The sequence below is a fragment of the Coturnix japonica genome, chromosome 2 (genome assembly GCF_054131305.1).
Source record: "Coturnix japonica strain WE chromosome 2, WE-NBRP24, whole genome shotgun sequence".
NCBI classification, from domain to species: Eukaryota; Metazoa; Chordata; class Aves; order Galliformes; family Phasianidae; genus Coturnix; species Coturnix japonica.
Window position 1 is genome coordinate 54,195,654 of NC_140664.1, and position 20,626 is coordinate 54,216,279.

A 20,626-nucleotide genomic window follows, 5' to 3' on the forward strand; every position below is an offset into this window, starting at 1 on the left:
CCTCCTGCCAACACCCACGCATTGACGCTGTGCTGCGGCAGCAGGGGGGGGGTGAGAAGGGGCCACACGCGTGTCCTCAGCCTCCCCCCGCTCCCCACGGGGCCGCCCCCGGGGCGGGGCCGCCGTTTTCAAAGCCGCGGCTGCGGGCGGGCGGGCGGCAGTGCGTGCGCGGCTTTTGCGCGGCTTTTGCGCGGGCCGTGCCGCCAGCTGCAGGACCATGGAGAGCGGCGCGGTGCTGCGCCTGGACGCGGCCGCATTCCTTGGAGCCTGGCGCCGCTTCGATGCCGACGGCAAGTAGGGGGAAGAGTGGAGGGCACGGGGGGAGCGCTGCCTGGTGGGGGCACCTAAGGGTGGGTTCTCGCATGAGTGGGGTCCTGCCGGTGTTTCGGGACTTCCTTCTTTTTCCCTGTCGTTCCCAAACGTTGAGTTTGCCTTTACCATTCCTTCTCTTGAGTTCCCACCGCCTCATGGAAAAGTACCAAATGGCAATGAGGGGATCTGAGTTATGGGCTGACAGAGTAGGCAGATGGGCTCCTGCAGCCCCTGTGCTCAGCCCATAATGCCTGTCCTTGATGTCCCGCTTGCCTTTAGACAACGGATACATCGAAGGGAAGGAGCTTGACAACTTTTTCCATCATCTCCTGGAGAAACTGAGGCCAGACGTAAGTAACTCTGTGCACAGAGTCCTGCTTAAAAGGTTGTTATGCTGGAAATATTTGTATTTATTGCTTCCCTATCAGTGCCTAATGGCAGAGCTCTTAGCAACCAGGTGCATGAGGCAGGTGTGGCAACAAGTGTGTTAGCACCAGCTGCTCGAACATTTGGTGCCGGTCCGACATCTGCTGTTGCTGTAAGGTCATTAATTTGAAATAAGGCTTGGGAGAATATTTCTGTGTTGCTGAAAGTGGCCCTATACTAGTTCATGGTGTTGCTCATAAGGTTCAACACTTGGCTCTTGAGTTTCTTGTTTTCTCCCCTGGTTTTCACTCTGCGGCCCACAGCCAGATGGTGAGAGGAAAGGAAGAAGCATCTTCCATAGGGAAAGAAAGGGTGTGCCAAAAAAAAAAAAAAAGACAGTACTTTAGAGCAGTTTTTGTAGCCTTGTTGCTATCACCATGAACTTGTTATACTGAGCTAGGTGTTGGTGCCACCAGCTAAATACCACTAAGAAGAATGCCACCAAATTCCAAAATAAGCCACACTCAGATAACTCCAGCCCAAACCAGCACATTCAAACCTTGTGCCTTGCTCTCATCTTCTGTCTGAGTTTGGCCTTGAACGGTAAAAGCTTAACACAAAAGGAGTGAAGAAACAACCATCTCTTGGGGACTGGCAGCACCAGAGCAGCCTGCTCCCTGAATGTGAGATAACCTGCAGTGCTGGGCAGAGCAAAATTCCCCATCCTCTTTGTACAGTGTGTTTGTGCAACAGTGCAGGTGGGCTTTTCACCCCGCACAGCAGGATAATAACATTGGCGACGCAAGCAGTGAGCTGGCACTGAGCACTGCTGACTTCAGTGCTCCCTTTGACACTTGTTTCTTCTCTGGGTTCCTGACATGTCTGTACAACAATGTGTGCTGGTGGGACTTCCAGATGTGTCTCAAGGATTAATTAGTGGCTACGTCTGAAGTGCTCAATGAGTGATAAATAATGCTATCAGCTCTGGAAGTTGTCTCTGCTTGAATAGCAAATGGTCTCATAATTACATTTTTCCAGCCTGCTCTCCCTAAGCTGTTATTTCAGTTAATGACCACTGTACTCCTTCAGCTCTGTTTTTCTTTCCAGCAGCTCTGCAGCATCCCCAGCTGACACTGAATGCCAGGGCATGGGTTGGGAGCAGCTGGGAAAACAAAGCACAGCGGGGCCACTGCAAACTGGGAGTCAGATTTCATAGGGATGGAAACATGGAAATCCATCCAGAGAGGGACGCTGAGGCAATGCCTCCATAGGGAAACAGAAGGGGAAGGGAAAACATTGAGGTAGACCTGAGTTGTGCCAACGCTTTTCAACTTTATAATAAACAGACTCAGATCCCAGGTGCTGCTTTCTGGCTCTCCTCCCTCATCAAGGGGCAGTTCTAAGAGAAAGCATTTGTCTTCCAAGGGTGCATTACATTTACAGAAGGCTTCAGTGAAATACAGTGGATTTATAACACTGGTGGGCTGCGGTTGGTGTCACTTCTCCATCAGATGGAGAGGCTTCTGTGAAGAAGTGAGCTGACAGTATGAAGTATATGGGTCAGCATCAGGGCAATTCAGCCCAACACCACACAACATTCTGAGCAGCTGCCATCCTACATCTTCAGTGATTGTCGCTGTCGTAACTTCTCTCTGACCGCTGGGCTCCTACTTGCTTATAAACTTCTTTCTTCTACATTAGGAACCCCTTTCCATCTGTAAACCTGTTACACTGCAGTGAAAATTGAGCTTTCTTTTGACATGGAATTTGTTTTCTTGGTGCTCTATCTATATTCTGATGATAATTAGACAAGAGGAGGTTTCTGGATAAAAGGCTGCACATTCTGGATTGGTCTTTCACTGAAAATTTTTACAAAATCAGTGATATCTGTGCAGATACAAAAGGAATTGTACATTACCATTGCACTTGAAGCTTTCTTTCACAGAAAGACATTTCACTTAGTTTAAATTCAAGCAAAATTAGGTGGAGGTTTGGGAACAGCAGCCATTCAGACAGAAGTAATTTGCCCTCACCCAACTGTATGTGTGTTAGAGGCCATGTGTGAAAACCTTTGAAGTGCAAATGTGTTCGGGTAAGACAGGTATTAGTTTCCCTGCAATCCCCCTTCCCTCAGACTACCTGGGTGGTTATGGCTGGAGGGACTGCAGTTAATCTCCAGGAGCACAGCTGAAAAGCTATAAAGGATTTGCCTTTGATTTCTGCTTCCAAGGAAGATGAGCTGCCTCTCTCTTGCATTTCAGCCTCACGCAGTGTATTGTCTGTCTAGATTATGTCTTTAGCTTAGCATTCAGACAGGATGTGGTCAGGATGCAACAGGTAGGTGCTCAAATAAAGTTCAGTCACCAAAGTGTTGGCCAAAGCAGGCTGCCACTGTGCTGTACCACCCAGCCAAGAGTGCCAGGGCTGCAGGCCAGGTCCCTGGCTACAGTGGCTTTAGTTCAACACTGTCGTCTTCTGTGTGAAAGAAGTATTTCCTACATATGTACTGGTGGGAGCTAAAACAAAATAAATGAGTTAAAAAGCAAGCAATGTTGGTATAGGGGTTCATCTACTGTAGTGTACAGGACTGTAGTAAACCCATACTAAAGCACATGGCCAAATCCTTCAGCAGCAGCTCTGCAGCTCAGTGAGCAGGGCTGGCCCAGGAGACTCTGGGAAGGCTCATGTCTGTGCAGGCACAGTGGCCTCATGGGCAGCATAGATGGAGGGAAAGCATTCCTAGGGATACATAAATAGCGGGGCAAGAGTACGGCAGTGTGTAAGGAATAGGTTAACGAAGAAGGCAGATTACAGCTGGGTTTCCAAGAATGGCCAAGAAATCATAACCAACCATGACCAAGAAATTAAATGCTGCGCAGATTAAAAAACAAACAAACATGTTATTTCCTTTATTACAATGGGGATTAAAATCCAAATTAACTTTGTGATGCAAAGTATTTCTAACAGGTTTCCACAAAAGCAAAGATGAATACTGGACTTGGAAAGGAGAAAGCAGAAAATTCATTTGTTACGGCAGTTTGAATTACAGAAGCTTTTCCCTGCAAAACCCTGTGGAAAAGCATCCATAGCAAGAAATTCACTGCTTGACCCTGAGATACCTATGAACAAAGTCACAGCACCTCCAGAAACTCATGGAAGTGCATGCAGCAGGGAAAATCAGGAGCTACAGCTTGCATCCTGTGAAGAGCCTCCCCACAAATACCATAGCATTTGCTTGGATCTTCACAGAATCATTTTATCTAGATGCTAAAAAGTGCAAGATCTTAGTCCAAGCAGTGAGCACTTCTGAAGGAGGGAGAGAGGCTTAAAACTTAGCTGCTGCTTGCATGCCATTGTGTGGTCCAGGTTTGTGCTCAATGACAGTCCAGCTGCTTCTCAGTACAGAGTGGTGTGCTCATGACTGGATTCTTTCCTTATACCCTTATAATCCATAGAGGACTGACTAAATGAAGCGTGAGCCTGAGGCATGTGCAACCAGGCTGTGTTTGGCTTAGGTTTTCCTGCATGCCTCAACATTTAGTTGGAGAGAGAGATAATAGTAGGAAGGAAGGAAGGAAGGAAGGAAGGAAGGAAGGAAGGAAGGAAGGAAGGAAGGAAGGAAGGAAGGAAGGAAGGAAGGAAGGAAGGAAGGAAGGAAGGAAGGAAGGAAGGAAGGAAGGAAGGAAGGAAGGAAGGAAGGAAGGAAGGAAGGAAGGAAGGAAGGAAGGAAGGAAGGAAGGAAGGAAGGAAGGAAGGAAGGAAGGAAGGAAGGAAGGAAGGAAGGAAGGAAGGAAGGAAGGAAGGAAGGAAGGAAGGAAGGAAGGAAGGAAGGAAGGAAGGAAGGAAGGAAGGAAGGAAGGAAGGAAGGAAGGAAGGAAGGAAGGAAGGAAGGAAGGAAGGAAGGAAGGAAGGAAGGAAGGAAGGAAGAGAAAGATAATTTTGTCTTGAGTGTGTATCTTGGGAAAGCCTGTTTGTGCATCATCTTTTACAGCACTTTCATTCTTTGAAAGTAAAATTTCTTAGCAGTTGTCACTAGCTTTTGTGTTTCACATGTGGTATGTTTATGTTCAGAGATAGACTACCCAATAAGAAAAAACACACTGTAGTGTGACCCCTTGGAGCTGCTGTTCTACATCCCATCTTTACGTTTTTCACTTACTGTATCTTATAGCTTGAATCAGTTAAAGAAGTAAACAAGGCAGTGTCATTCTCATGCAGATAACAATGTTCCTGCAGTGAAAAGTGCAGTAGTGGTTAAAAGCTGACACAAAGTTGAGCATATAACAAGTGACTACTCAGACCTCCACAGCACATTTTTCCAAATATCAGCTCTGATTATAGTTTCAGAAATAACTTGTCCTAATAGGCCTGGAGGAGGATAGTTTGAGATTACTTTGCAAGCCTATTGAAGTCAATGACTGATAGGCTTGCCTAATGCCTGGGAAGCATTTGGTAGTGCCAAGGTGCAGTCAGGACACAATTTAACTAGCACAAGAGCAAGTGATAATGCTGAGGGGATGGTCCTTGGGAGGCACCTCTCCTGCTGTGCTACAATCCAAGGATCCACCTCAGAGATGCAGCCAAGAGCCTCCTGGGTGTCCCTGTCCTCCCATTCTCACACCCAGATCATCTGGCATGTCTTGTAGGGCATGGACAGGAGTTCACTTGCTCTAAACAGAGCCCAGTCACAGTCACTCCGGCTTGACATTTATAAATCAAACTCATTCTTCCCTAATTTCATCATAGAATCCTCTGCTTGGACAATGCTATTTATGATTTTTAATATACTGTGCTATCAAAGATTTTTGTATAAGCCCTCTTCCAACCAGTAGCTCAGTTGCCACAAAGTTATGCATAGGTCTTATTTACTACCAAAAGTTCTCCTACGGCAATGCATTTGTAGTCTTTTAGAAGCATTAGCCCTTGGCTGTAAGGATGCTGTTTTCCTGGTGGTTATCTGAGGCAGACTTCCACTGGGCACTCTCCTACTGCCCTCAGTAACATTCTTATATGTGCTATTTTCCCTATGGCAGGACACCATCACAGAAGAAGAAGTTCAGAGGATGAAGGAGCAGTTCATGTCTACCTATGATGTGACCACAGATGGCCGCTTGCAAATCCAAGAGGTATCTTTCCCCAATGCAGCAACAGTTTGTTTTTATTTTTTACAGATAGAAGGAGGATGGGGACCTAGAGCAGACTTGGCAGATATGGGAGATAGAGTCTAAGGGGGGAGGAGGTGTAGTCATGGAGTACTACATCCACCAGATTTCTTGGTCTGGGCTTCATTCCATAGCAACTACATGCCAAGCCAGTATTTCCCATAGTGCCTGCAGCCATTGAAGCTTCCCTTCCCTTCCCTTCCCTTCCCTTCCCTTCCCTTCCCTTCCCTTCCCTTCCCTTCCCTTCCCTTCCCTTCCCTTCCCTTCCCTTCCCTTCCCTTCCCTTCCCTTCCCTTCCCTTCCCTTCCCTTCCCTTCCCTTCCCTTCCCTTCCCTTCCCTTCCCTTCCCTTCCCTTCCCTTCCCTTCCCTTCCCTTCCCTTCCCCTTCCCCTTCCCCTTCCCCTTCCCCTTCCCCTTCCCCTTCCCCTTCCCTTCCCCAGTTTGTTTCAGTTTGCAGACACAATTCTGGGGTTGGTATGTGTGTTTTTCAGCTTGCAAGTATGATCTTGCCAGATGATGAAAACTTCCTGCTACTTTTCCGACGGGAGACTCCCTTGGACAACAGTGTGGAGTTCATGCGGGTCTGTATTTCTGCCTTCCTCATTGCCTTGCACATGAATTGCCCCAAACCTTTTCTGTAGCACCTACTCTGTACCACTGATAAATCCTGCCCTGATAAATCTGAAGCTGTGCACCCAGCAGAGTGAAGACCAGGAGGGCTGACCAGCCACCATTTAAGCACAGTCCTGAGCTGATGCTGATGAGTTAGCCAGGGCTTGTGAAGGCACACAGACACATCCCTGCCCTATTCAAGGACACTGAGAAACTTACCTTTGGCAGGATGGTTACAGAGACAGTTGTAAAATATGAACTCCTTTTTTCTCTGCAAGCTGCTTCAGATGAAAGTTTTGGCTTTTCTAAGACTGTTCGCAGTTCTTAGTTCACATCCAAGCTCAGGGCTTCTGCAGATCAATGGCCAGCTGCATACTGGCCTGCACTCAGGGCAGTAACCACTTTGAGAAGTTGCATGTACAAATTAGGTAAGAAATGTGGCCAGTTTCTCAGTCTTTTCTTCCTTTTATAGAATGCATGTCTGCATTAAATATGTGACTGCAGCATGTCACACATACAGCAACCAAATGACAGTAATTGCCATTGTGTGGAAAGTTTATTTTATTTTGTCCACAATAAATGAAATGCTGGATAACACAACAGCTAGCTGCTCATTAGGGAAGTTCTGATCCACATCTTTACAATCTGTCTCCTGTGTGAGTGATTAATGGCAACATTTACAGACATATCAATCTATCCCCATCCAGATCTGGCGCAGTTACGATGCTGATAGCAGTGGATTTATTTCAGCTGGAGAGCTCAAAGTAAGTTGTTCTAACCCGTGTCTTTCAGTTTGATCTACAGCTCACAGATGTCAACAGGAGCCTATCCGTCGCCTTTAACAATTTGCTGCCTTTTTGTTTGATGACAAATGGCACTTCGAGCTCATTCACAGCCAGTTTAGGGGCTGGGCACTCTCCAGCTTTCTGGCATAGCTGCAGGGACCACAGTGGGTGGAAGGAAGCTCTGCCATCCCATCCACTGCCCCCTTGCCCTGCCTATTTTGATCTGAGATGTCAGTTAGCAAACACTGTGGGACTCTTGTGTATTTTGTGGCTGAACTATTCCATTACAATAGATTCCAGTACGTTCACTTGGGGACAATTTGCTTATTTTCTGATTTATTTGCAAAAATATGTTCCAGTATGAACTTTAGGTGAAATTGAAGGCCTGGGTGCTAATTGGTTCACGTGACTGCTGAATTTGGGTCTATTTTCATACTGTTTCTTCTTGAATTTCTCTAAAGCATAACATTTGACTCTTTCCTGGCTGCAGGATTTCCTGCGAGACCTCTTCTTGCAGCATAACAAGGTGGTTACTGAAGTAAAGCTGGAAGAGTACACTGATACAATGGTAAGCAAAGAGATCAATAATATTGTTTAGGTTATAGTGCTGCCTAAAAACCACCCTCAGGGTCTCAGTATTTGATGCCATAGAGGCTCTCTCAAAAGGTGCTTCTTTTCCAAGATTTCCCTGTGGGAAACTAGACAGCACACAGCTGCTGCTTTGCACCGTGCTGGACATCAGCTGTGAACAGAGTTTCAGCTTTGAGTCAAAGTGTTCATTATGAGAAAGCAGCCTGACTTTGTGCTGCAGCAAACTGAGCCCTAAACCTATTTGAATCAATAAGTGAGGTACATTCTTCTTCATCTTCAGCCAGGACTCCATCCAACTTCCTCCCCTGTTTCCTCCTAGCAAATCCTTTTGGTCCTCAGAGATGCTGGTGTCTTTCACTTCTCTGCAAAATCCAGAGAGCCCTGCTGGCTCTCTGCTGCTTCCCTGAAGGGCTGGGAATCTCAAGGCTCACAGGCTTCAATTCTTCCCCTGTCCTCTCACAATGGAGCTTTTATCCTGCAATCATTGGTAACATAATATTTGGCACAAGTTTAGCATCAGTCACCTCATTTTTGGAACGACTTATTATATCTAACCATCTGAAAACAAGAAAGAAGGAAAGAAAAAAGGCCCATTTCTGATGCTGTTATCAAGGCTATCATTTCAGTTCCACCAGGAGACATCTATTGTTGCAATTTTCTAAATGATTTTCAGATGGAACTGTCTTGCTTTTTGGAGCAAAATCTATGTATGTTTTCACCTATGGTACAGCTTGGTATACAAGCAAATGAGGAGCTGCCCATGTATTTTGCAGTACCATGGCTATGCTTGCATGCAAGCATCTGTGACTAAAAATGTGACTCCTTAGAGCAAAGTGAGAAACTTTACCTAATGGTGTACCAAAGTGTGTGCATCTTTTCATGTTTATAGGACAGTTAAGGGAGAGGAAAGCAGTCTACAGAAGTTATTTTCCATCTGGAAGAGCTTGAAAACAATAAAAACCCAGAAGCTGCAGCCAGAACAAAATCTTTCCAGCAGTGTTTGCAGGTAGCAAATAGCTTTTAAGTTGCCCCATTGAGATTCCCTTAGCCAGCGGCTCATCTCTGACCTGGTGCTGCTGAGGAACAGGCAGTCTGAAGCTTGTAGATATTATGCACCTCATTTCATCCAACTTTTTCCCTTTCCAGTAATTTCTCAAAAAGGATCTATGATTTCTACCACCTCAGTGCAGCAAGATAGCAATGTGGCTGGGAAGAAATGTGGTGTGGTAATGCAGCACAGGGCTGACAGCCAGGAGGTCTGGTTTCTATTCTCCTGGTTTTTACTGATTGGCTTTGTTTGTGTCTTTGAAGAGGTAGTTTAGTCTCTATTCTGCAGAACGAGTTTTGTTCTGGAAAACAGAATGACTCCTGTGTCTGGGGTAATCTGTGGACTAAAATTCTTTGGTAGAAAGTCAAGATCAGGGATGCTTACAAACACACCTGATCCCAAGTAGGATGTGATCCCAAGTAGGATGTAATCCCAAGTAGTACAGTAGGATGTGAAATCATAACTTAAGGTGTTGTGATATCCTGTACTGAAATGCAGGATATGAGTTCTGGGCATCACGGCGAAGAGCTCCCACATGGACAGCACATGTATAGAAGTGGACACACTCCGTAGATCGCAGTAGTGCGAAACTACAGAGAAGGAAGAAAAAATGCACTCTTATGTTTTATCAGTGCATTAAAAGGGGGGAAAATGAAAACAAACAAACAAAAAAGATTTAAAAAAGAAGAAAAAGTGACTTTAGCTACTCAGATCAAAGGTGTGATGCCAAGGTTCAGAGCAATGAGAGAGACCTGCTTTCTCCCCCTGCTTTCTCTCCCCTCTTTCTCTCCCTGCTTTCTGTGTGGAGCAGGGAAGTCCTGGTGGGACTCTGCCACTATCCCAGCTGCCTGGGAAAACAGGGTGAATGCAACCATCAGATACTTTGACACAAAGCAGGGCCTTTATATTTAATTCCTGAGACTTTTGCAGACTTTCAATTGCATCTTTAGTAATCAGCAGCACTGATTCCTTTACTGCAGAATGCAAATCGTTCTATTTCTTTCCCTTATATCTTTGCTTCCACCCTTTTTTAGAGCACAAGTTCTACTGGACACTGACCTGTTTCTACTATGCTCAACTACAGGGTCTCTGATAGTGGCCCAGCCATCCTGCCCAGGGCTTTTACATGCCTCTGTAATAACATTTGGTCAAAAGAAGCTGTGTCCCAAGGAGCTGTAATCCCATCTGTCTCCACAGGCATTTACATATCTCTGCCCTCTTCTATGTGCACTCCACAGCTGGCTGCATACTGGTAGATACTGGTACACCAAGTGGACCCTAGAGCTTTTTGGAGATTAGGATAAAGGGGAAAAGACTGAAACTATAATCTTAAAGAAGATAGCCCAGGCATGAAAGAATAAAATCTTAGAATTCCTTGCTGGGTATTTGCAGCTTTAGCTTGTGGGAGGTAAATGGACAGGGTATGTCAACCATTTCCACTTTGCTTATGCTGTTATGAATGATCATACAGTATATAAAATAAATGAATCAATGAATAAATAACAAGTGAGAAAGCTGGAAAGAGAGATACAGCATTCCTTTTGGAAGTGTTGCTTCTTTGTGCTCCTTTAAAGAGCCAGAAACATCAAGAACACCTCAAAGAAGTGCCCTCCTTTCTCTGATCTGGGTTAAACATAGCACAGCAAATACCTGAAGAGGTGTGACATGCACACACTCTGTCATACATATTTATAGTTTTATATCATCCTAGATTTATATTTTACATATATTTACATATTCCTATGTATAAATACATCTCTCAACTCCTCATTTTCAGCTGTTTCAAGTGAGACAGAGGAGAAACCAGAGATAATCTTTCTGCTCTGCTTCACCATTACTTGAGGCTCTTTCCCACTTTTAACAAGCTTATATTGGTTGTTGCAGAAAGGAATATTGTTTTATTGAGTTGCTTAGAAGCCATTTGTACTCAGACTATTCTATTGCCTTATGACCTTGACATCCTTTCTTCAGAGAACACTGATATAGACTGGGGATGGATGAGTGATAAACACTTGGGAAGAAATGAGGTAGGGAATGTGTTGGAACTGCACAATCCCCATGAGATTGTTAAATTTAAGTTGTGCCAGGGTAAGTTTAGTTTGGATATCAGGAAAAACTTCTTTACAGAAAGGGTGGTTAAACACTGGAATAGGCTCCCCAGGGAGGTTGTCAAGTCACCATCCCTGGATGTGTTTAAAAACCATTTGGATGTGGTGCTCAGGGACATGATGTAGGGGAAGGTTGTTAGAGTTAGGGTAGGATGGTTAGGTTGAGGTTGGACTTGATGATCTTGAAGGTCTTTTCCAACCTGAGCAATTCTATGATTCTAACTGTAGCAGCTTCTAAGTCACTGGGAAAAGATGAGAGAGAAGAACATTTGAGTGCTCAAGACTCTTGATGAGGGAATTAAAACAGGAGTTCTGTGCTGTGGAAGCCCCTTTACAAGATTTGAGTTAGATTTTGTGCCTGTATATGCATATATGCTTGTATTAGTAGTCATTAAGGGTGTATTAATATTTATTTACACTCATGCCTGCATGAGCAGATAGTGATGTGATGTTCTGAATCCTTGAAAATAGTATGTGCATTTGTCTTCTTCTAGAAGAGACAAACCACAGACTTCCAGACTGAGAGCTGTGAGCATGGAGCAGGTGCTTGGAGGCAGAAACAGATCTTTATATTGCTTTTAGCCTCTCTGAGCAATGAGAAGCTGTCCCAGAGGTACTGTACTGTGGGAGACAAGCGGGGCATAGTTGAAAGCTGGGCGCAGTTTTTCACAGCATGATGAGAATGTGCTCCCTTCTTAAAGCAACACAAAATGGAGAAATGAAAAGTTGTTCCATTACTGCTTCATCACAGAAAAAAAAGTGAATGGAAGGATTACGGTAACATTAACAACCTTCCCCATGATCCTGGGGAAGTTTACTGCCCATGAATATCCAGCTCATCCTTGCATTTGCCAGGATTTTGTCACAAGTGACAGCTTCTGTACATGTGTATGCACATAGTTGTGTACTTAAGTAGAGCGTTGTAAATGCCTAAGACTAAAACAGATGTCACCATAATTTCTGATGAAGGTTAGTATTGATCTCTTGTCTTCTGCAGTAACAAAATTCTCACTCAGCTCTTGCATCTTGGCATGTATAATCACCTTGTTCACAGAACCACTGATGGTTCGTAGTTTCTCAGATAGCAGTGTGCTACTTCTGGCTTGTAATCCCAATGTCTGCAACCTACCTGCAGGGAAAGCTCAATTCTGAGGCAAACTTCAGCAAATTATGTTGTATATAGCACTGTAGCTGTCACTCATAGGGCATAAGTACACTCTTTTTGCACTGGTAATATCGGACTGGGCGAAATAATCTTCTTTAATTTGAGAATTATTGTATTTTGCAAAATGTATAAGATAAAAACCATAAAGTAGAATACACACTGAATTTCAGGGGAAACAGTAATGTAAGTGTGGTGAATATCAGTCCAGTAAACATTGGTCACAAAATACAGCCTTTGATGGAAATTAGTGTATAGATATGGCTGAGGATGAATCTTTTCTCCAGAGAAGTCAATAGAGCAGTCTTCCCAGCTGTAACGCTGTCACTGTTTAACTGCTTATCAGCAGAATTTCTGGGTATGGAGCTGCATATCTTGAGCAGTCACTGACTTCACACACGAACTGCTTCTGGCTAGGTGAGGGCTCTTGGTCTTCTCAGGATGAAGGGAAACAGGCTTATTTCTCTCCGAAGGTGGTCTGTATCCATAGGAATTAATTGTGCTCTGCCTTTGTTTTATATTGGGTGGAATAGGGGAGGTTTAAATTGGATGTAATGAAGGTGTTTTTTACAGTAAGGCTGGTGAGGGCTTGAGGGTCTCCATCCCTGGAGACACTCAAGGTCAGGCTGGACAGGGCTCTGAGAAACATGATGTAACTGTAGGTGTCCATGTTAATTGCAGGAGAGTTGGCATCAGCCATCAGCACTCCTAACCCCAGCCACTGCCATGAGAGCCACCCTCTCTGAGAGCTTTCTTGTGGCCCTGGATCACTGTGATTCCTCTCACTGCTGAAAGGCTGCCTTATTGTGCGTAGTAAGACAGCTCCTACACAGCTCATTATTGCCATGGAGGGAAGTCTGGCCCCATGTCACTTCTAGACTTAATCCCAGTTGTTCTGTCATCTCCAGTTTTGCACAGCACATGCTGTGACATAAACCAGCAGAAGCAGAAAATTGCATTTCAGCTCAAACTTCACTTCTAAAGAACAGAACTCATGTCACTGTTTATATACCTTCAGTACCTGCTGTACTCCTCAGCTATATTAGTCATAGCTGACATCATATAGGTGGTCCAGACATACATGTTGTGAGGGCAGCTGGGCAGGCAGGAAACAACTCCGTGTTCCCTCCAGGGATGACACACTTCATTACACATCAGAGAAGGAACAGGAAAGCATTTGGAAGCAGGCCCTAGTAGTTCTGCTGATCACAAACCTATTTCTTTTGCTTATTTACTTCTCTCTTTATCCCTGTCACAGAAAATAATTCCAATTCATAATTTTACAGGGCTCTTGAAAGCATGAGTGTGTTTGTCATATCTTGGTGTCTCAGTGGCCTTCTTTACAACACCTGATTGAGAAAGCAGAGATATTTCCTTCGCTGAATTCAAAGCCAATTGCAGTTTTGAGTTTGCACTTAAAATGTACCTTGTAACAACTCTTGTTTTGCAAAACCAGCTCTCAGTTATGCTCTGTCTGCCTCAGAGTATGCGCATTAAATTCAGACAAACAGAACTAAGACTTCCTTGGTGTGCTGCCATTAAAATGTCAGTGAATTAATTTGTGCAAACACTTTAAAACATTGGGTAGCTTGACAGTAAGACAAATGCATCATTTTATGAAGCATACTGCTGGATGCAACAAAGCTTTTAATAAAATTGTCTGCTGTTTAAACATGCCAGACCTTATCCTTAACCACATTGAGATGTTCCGTATCAGCCTGGCAGCGTAAATATACCTTCCAAGAGTGTAAACTGAAAATCCATCAAGTTAAATCTATCAAGATGGTGTGTGAAGGCAAAAGATTAAATTAGAAACAATCTCGTAACAATTTCAAATATCTTCTTCTCCCATTATTTGTGCCTCATCATATGGGGTGGGTACCCTCTGTCATTCTTCGATTACTTATGCACACAAATAACAGATCAGATCAAGCAATTGTGTGCTTGAAATCTGAAAGCTTAATTAACATGCATTTCCCCAGGCTTTTCTATCCCAAGATTGCCAGTAGTGTGTATGCATGAGCTACAGTTGTCCAAATAATAGGATTAGGTTTATCTTATTAGCTCTGGTACCTGAACTAATTCAGAGAACAGTATTCCATCTCTGCCACATGTTTTCCACCTTTCATGTGGAATCCAAGATGCAAGAATTAACCCAGCATAGCTCTTCCTGCAAGACTATCTTTTCTCTCTGTTGATTGGGATGAGAAATCAAAAAATCACAAAGGTTTGAATTTGTTTCTTCCAAGATACCTCTGTCAGGAAAAACAAAAACAACAAATAAAAACCCCAGAATTTGAAAATGCAAAGATTTTCTCTTGGTCTTTCAATGGAAGAGCTGAGTGAGAGATGTCAGAGAGGGGAGCTGATATAAGTAGAGGTAGTAAACCAGTGAAAGTACAATGTTAAGCTCAAAGATAGAGCAAAATTGACTGTGGATGTTTCTCTTTGTTAAGCGTTCCACTGACAAATGTGTTATCTTTACATTTAAGTTCATTTTGATGAGATCTGCGCTGCTGCTGGAAAATAGTGAAGGGTTCAGAAATGGGTAAAGTTGAAAATCACTGGGTCAGAAAACTGATAACGAGGCAGAAAGGCTTTCACAACTGAACAATCACCTCTAATCTAGCCTGCTTTGTTAAGGGTTCACCATGCTCTTCAGCCTCTCACAGGTACCTGAGACATTTGAGACATTTAAACCGTGAAAATACATAGCACCCATTACTATCGTACCCATACAGAAGATGCAGGGCAATGGGGCACTTGGGAATACCAAGAAAGAAAATAGCTACACTAGGATGTTTATTTACCTTTTTTCCCCCCTTTTTATGATAAAGGGGATAAAATGAGTTTCATTGGAAAAGAGACTGTATTCTATTTCCTGCGGAATAACTTCCTTATCAGTAAAGAACTGAAAGTTTAGCCCTTTTTTCTCTGATGGCCATGGAAAGCCATTGTTGCAAGGACATTTCTCCCCTTGGTGGCACATGGGCACCCCAAGGTACAGCAGATCCCAAACCTTACCTCTGCTTATGCAAGTGTCAGGCCCCTGTTTCACTGCTGGGCAGTACTGACGTGCTATGGGTTCACTCAGCCTGGAGCTCCCACCAGGTTAGGATGTGTCACAGCACATCCTCTCCTTCTGAGCCTACAGGGTTGGGGACTAGCATCTGTAGCCACTAAATAAGTTCATGCAAGCATAATCAATGCATGTCGTTTTGCTGAGGATGCGACAAAGAGTAGTAATCCATCTTAGTAAAAAATTGATTTTTTTTCCCACTACAGCACTATAGAAAACATTTTTTTCAAGAATTTTGATCCTGAAGGCATTTGTTTTTGCAACCCATTAAACTCTTCCCCTGTAACTGACACTTATTTGTGCACTGCGGAGAAACAATGTACTAAATCCATTAATTGAATAGATAATGTCTGGTGGTGAATCACCAAAAATATGACACTTGGAAAAGGATATCATTCAGGAAAGTATATCTTTAGCATTCACATAGCTCAACCTCTTGATGCCTGCAGCCTGAATCTTCTCAGTCCTATCACTTGCTGGTGGCAGCCTTTGAGCCAGCCATGCAAACTCACCAGCTTGAGCAGCACCCAGACCTGATCTGCGTCTCTATTAGGAGGTGACACTTGCACCTCAGCCGCTCGGCAGCCACACTGACAGTAAAGGATAATAACAGAGCTGCGCTGGAAGTATTTGGAAGCTTCAGAATTTTTTTTTCATGGCTAGTGTTTAGATGCCTACATTGTTTGTCAAAGACCTGTCTTCATCTGAATGTTGTCTGGCTGCTTTGCTTCTCACTGCCAACACAGTGAGGATATTGCTGTATACCTGCCTACCAGGTCACAGGGCACAGCAGAATGTCTGCCAGCCTTTTATATATATCTTCTCACCTGCCTGCCTATTTCATAGCAACCCTATTTTCCTGACTTTTAGATGAAAATCTTTGACAAAAACAAGGATGGACGTCTGGACCTGAATGACCTGGCAAGGTAGGCTTCAATTACATTGATGCAGTTTTTCAGCTTTTAATGACACATCCAGGCAAAGTGATGACTTTCAGCAATAATATATCTCTGGAGACATGCATTTGTATCCTAAATAAAATCAGGCTCCCTGGAGTAGGCATCCTGATTCTCTAATGCATGGTTACCATTGTGATATGGTTGAAGAGCCAAGGCGGCACTGCCAATGTGCTTGGCCACGTCAGCAGGAGAGAATTGGGAGACACAGCGGAAAGATGCTTATAGATGAAAATGGTAGTTTAGTCTCTGTCCCTTTTTTGACCTTGACAGCTGAAGCTTTTTATTTGGCACCATATACAGCTAGAGACCATGCCTGTATATATAATGTATGTGCATTCAGGTGGGACTTTAATTGCATGGGCACAACTTTCTTACAGTACCAGTCTGGGGGATGAGAGGCAGAGGCACTGCCCTCAGCTCTCAAGCCAGCATTATTTCATCCTTTCCTTTTCCAGCCAACAATGATTCATGAAGAAAACAGTGATTGATTACTATTTCCTGTAACACAGCACAACACCCTTTACAAACTGGGATAGTTCAGAGCATGACGCGTGTAGATGACAGAGTGGCAAGATCTTAATTTAAATCTCTCTCTTCAGGATTCTGGCCCTCCAGGAAAATTTCCTTCTTCAATTTAAAATGGATGTAAGTATTTCTTGATGCATTCCTCCCATTCCTCTAAGATAAGATAACCTACACTAAAACCTGAATCTATTTTTTCCTTTCTCATTCACTCACTCTCCCTGCATGCAGGCTTGCAGCACAGAGGAAAGGAGGAGAGATTTCGAGAAGATCTTTGCACACTACGATGTTGTGAGTCCCAGTAACATTCCTTTGTGATCTCTGCATGACACAGATTAAATATATGCCAGTGCCAGAGCCCATGGGTCAGTAGTGCCCATGTGAAGGTGGGAATAGAGGTGGGCAGTGCTCAGGGACCTTATGGCAAAGGATACATTTTCACTTTTTCCACTGCCATGGCCAGTACTTCTGCATCAGCAATATCTCTGTATAGGAGAAACATGGGCTGTAGAGAGGATGGTGCTATAGCTGTAGTTCTTCAGCAGTTTGGGACCCATATTGTCACCCTGAAAAATGAAACCCCTTTCAGTGCTTAACAAAGAGTTATTCTAAATCTCGCCCAGGATGGACAGAACTGCCCAAGAATTGGTTAGAAAACAGCAATCTGTGCCACTTCTGTCATTCCCACAGTGGAGTGGTATGGTGACCAGCAAGCCTCATGGAACAGTGGGAGACATCGCTGCCACTTAAGGGGAAGAGATGGTCTAGGAAAAAGGAAGGGACTGTAGTGCTATTGGGCTTAGTGAATAGGTGGATCTGCTGACTAGCAAATACTGCTGTGTCTTCTGTGACTTTTGATGTTTCTTCCATCTGTCAGAGTAAAACTGGAGCACTTGAAGGCCCAGAAGTGGACGGGTTTGTCAAAGACATGATGGAACTGGTCAAGGTATCTGCATGTCTTTTAATTTTTATTAATACCCTTTATGTCCAAGAGGCAAGTCCTTATTCTGATAAAGATATGGAAGCAGAGCAAGAGTGGGAACGAACATAGAGTCTAATTTAATGTCAATCACAGACAGAAACAAATGTCATTGCCTCAGCATATACAGCATAGAGCAATTCACCACATCACAGAAATTCTATCTGACAAATTAATACAACCTGACTCAGCAGCTGTATTTAAGTCCATTCTATTTCATACTCTGAGCTGGGCAGATGTTATAGCATCACAAACATTTAGTCACCACTTGGTCTACCCACTCACATACATTTTTTCCCTGAATGTTTTAATATTTAGGCTAAAATAGCTGAAAGGTGTTGAATAAGCTGGAAAAGAGTATTTCCCTCTCAGCAGTGTTTTCTCTTTCCCCTGCAGCCCAGCATCAGTGGGGTGGACCTGGACAAATTCCGTCAGATTCTGCTCAACCACTGCGATGTGAACAGAGATGGGAAAATTCAAAAGTCAGAACTGGCCTTGTGTCTTGGGCTTAAAATGAACCCGTAGCTGTTGGTGGTGCTTGTGGCTGTGTTTCCCATGTGAGGTTGCCTGCTGCTCCTGGTAGAAGTGTGCCCGTGCTGTGCAAGCAGGTGGGTGGTGGGCAGGGGGGCATTTGTGTGAAGGGGCAGACGGTTTTATCAATGTTTATAAATACCTTGGTATCTCCAGAAGCTGCCTGGTCACGGGCCTTGCACCCTTCTCTTGGTGGCCCTGCTGGAGAGGGAATGGGGTCTGATGCCTGCAGAGGTCCCTGCCTGCCTCAGTTATTCTGTGATTCTGTGGCTCTGTGATTCTGTGACAAGTGTTGATGGGTGTTCAATAGGTGCCACAGCCTGTGGGTCCCCTCCAGCACCATCTGTGCCCACAAGCACTCTATTTGCTCAGAATAAGGGCTGCTCACCTATTCCTGCCCCCGTGAAACAGTGAAACAGTGCCCTGCCCATCTGCTAGAGTAGAGACAAGCATCTCCCAGTGTTGATGCTCGTGGGCTACTGCTGCTCTGTGATTCTGATGGTTGCCTTATGTGTGAAGTCATTACTTTGGTGAGCACTGAGCTTTGTTTGTGCCATTGAAATGTTGGATGGGTGTATTTGTGCAGAAATAATAAAAGAAAAAAAAACGGCAGTTACAGCAAATCTGTAAGATTGGAGTTTATGTGTTGCTCATGGAAAGCCATCTGCTGCAGACAGATAGACCGTGTACGATAGCCATATTATATAAAAGCCATCAAATTGCAAGAGGCTTTATGATGCCTATCAGCTGTGGTTCTTAATTCTGACAGCAAACGAAACATACTAAGTTCTTTCCATGGGGAAACCACATGTAACATAAATTAATATTGCCTGGAGGACGAAGCCACAGAGTAACGTCACTTCTGAAGGAAGCCCTTCTTTTAAATCAAACCGGAGTCACATACAAAGTTTACATAAATTGCAAACTTGGAAGGACAGGAACCTAATTAAAGAAAAGCTCACAAGCACGTGTGTATTTTTTAAAATCCATGCAAGTTAGAGAACTGTTGCAAGCTTTGTTGAACTTAAAGGCTCCCATCACTCCCAGGCCATTAATATAGTCCTGAAACTCAATGGCATCACCATCATTTGTGTTATTTATCCCCGTGTATTTTACTGCACATTCAGCAAGTGCCACATCTCCACTATCACACCCAAGTAATCCTTTCTTCATTTCCAAAGAGAGATTATGGAGAATGGTCATCAGCAAAGCTTCCACACTTCAGCATTTATGTCTCCTGCAGGTGAGAGTCCTATATGTGACAATACAAGTTTATTTCCACGCATAACAGCTTAATAAAGCACTCCCTTTATAGTCTGCTTTGTAAAAACCAGTCAGAGATTGCCTTCAGTGAACACGTATAGAGATGCTGGTTCAATACAGTGCTACAGAACACTCACAACTTCTGGGTGATGCTCATTTTCCATTTACAGTGATGATAAGCTCATAGGTAAAGTGCTAAGTGCGTTTAAACACAGCACTGAATCAGGGCTTTAAGCTCCTAACTGATTTTTTTTATGGCAGCAACTCAAGTCACAGCTGCAATAACAGAGGTTCACAGTGGTTCAGAAAAACCTTAAGCAAGAGCTCCACATGCCATCAGGGATGTGCCTTTACTCCCTGACACTTGCATTCCTAAAGGGAAGAGCTAGATGGAGCACGCAAGAACGGTGAGGAATCTAAAAGTAAAAAGTCCCATGTACCACTGCTTATCAGACACTCATTATCAGCATAATCATATCAGTACATAGCAGTGCATCTTTACCAAAATCTTTCGCTTTTCACATGGTCCACAGCCACTTGTGGCTACAGTGAGCTACAGGCTCCCCATAAACCACACATAATGTCAGCAGTGTGGTGGGTCAGCAAGGCAATCATTAACAAGTCATAGCCTTGTAACCCTCTAGGCCCTGAAAGTCAATGTTATCAAAGGAGGGAGGCATTTAAAGCTGCCCATGGAGAAAAAGAAGCATTTATTGCTTTTAGTAATGGGTTTTGTTTTGTTTTTTCTTTATAAATTATAATTTTCACTTCAGTAATGAACAATGTAGATGACCCTCCCATCTCAGGCTTGGATGTGGTAACCAGTGATTGCTCCCTTCAGAAGTAATACGGACACATGGGCAGGTAATACATTTTGATGAAACATAGCTTGTGGCAATTTTGTAAATTCAAATAACACTGCTATGTTCTGTCTGGATTTCCTTATGCACCAAAATATGAGATACTGTTTCACATTTTAATGGTTACATTTGCATTAATTATATTAAAACATATTGCTTACAAAACCAAAAGCATCTACAGGCCATGATGCCTGCAGCGCTGTAAATATATTGACGATACGCAAGGAAGGTTTTGTGCTGTTTAATCTTTACCACCTCTGCCAACAGAATTCTGCCGTATCATAGTA

The 20,626-nt window shown here is 43.7% G+C and overlaps 1 protein-coding gene across 1 annotated transcript; it reads left to right on the top strand.

The window, feature by feature from the left end:
* Positions 1 to 159: 159 nt before the first annotated feature.
* SCGN (secretagogin, EF-hand calcium binding protein) lies at positions 160 to 18,839 on the top strand. Its single transcript, XM_015855220.3, has 11 exons — positions 160 to 290; positions 592 to 662; positions 5,712 to 5,804; positions 6,332 to 6,421; positions 7,160 to 7,216; positions 7,728 to 7,805; positions 16,096 to 16,151; positions 16,784 to 16,829; positions 16,938 to 16,997; positions 17,584 to 17,652; positions 18,082 to 18,839. Exons 1-11 carry the CDS (start codon positions 218 to 220, stop codon positions 18,208 to 18,210), a joined length of 822 nt encoding a protein of 273 aa, XP_015710706.2. The 5' UTR covers positions 160 to 217; the 3' UTR covers positions 18,211 to 18,839.
* The last annotated feature ends 1,787 nt before the right edge of the window (positions 18,840 to 20,626 follow it).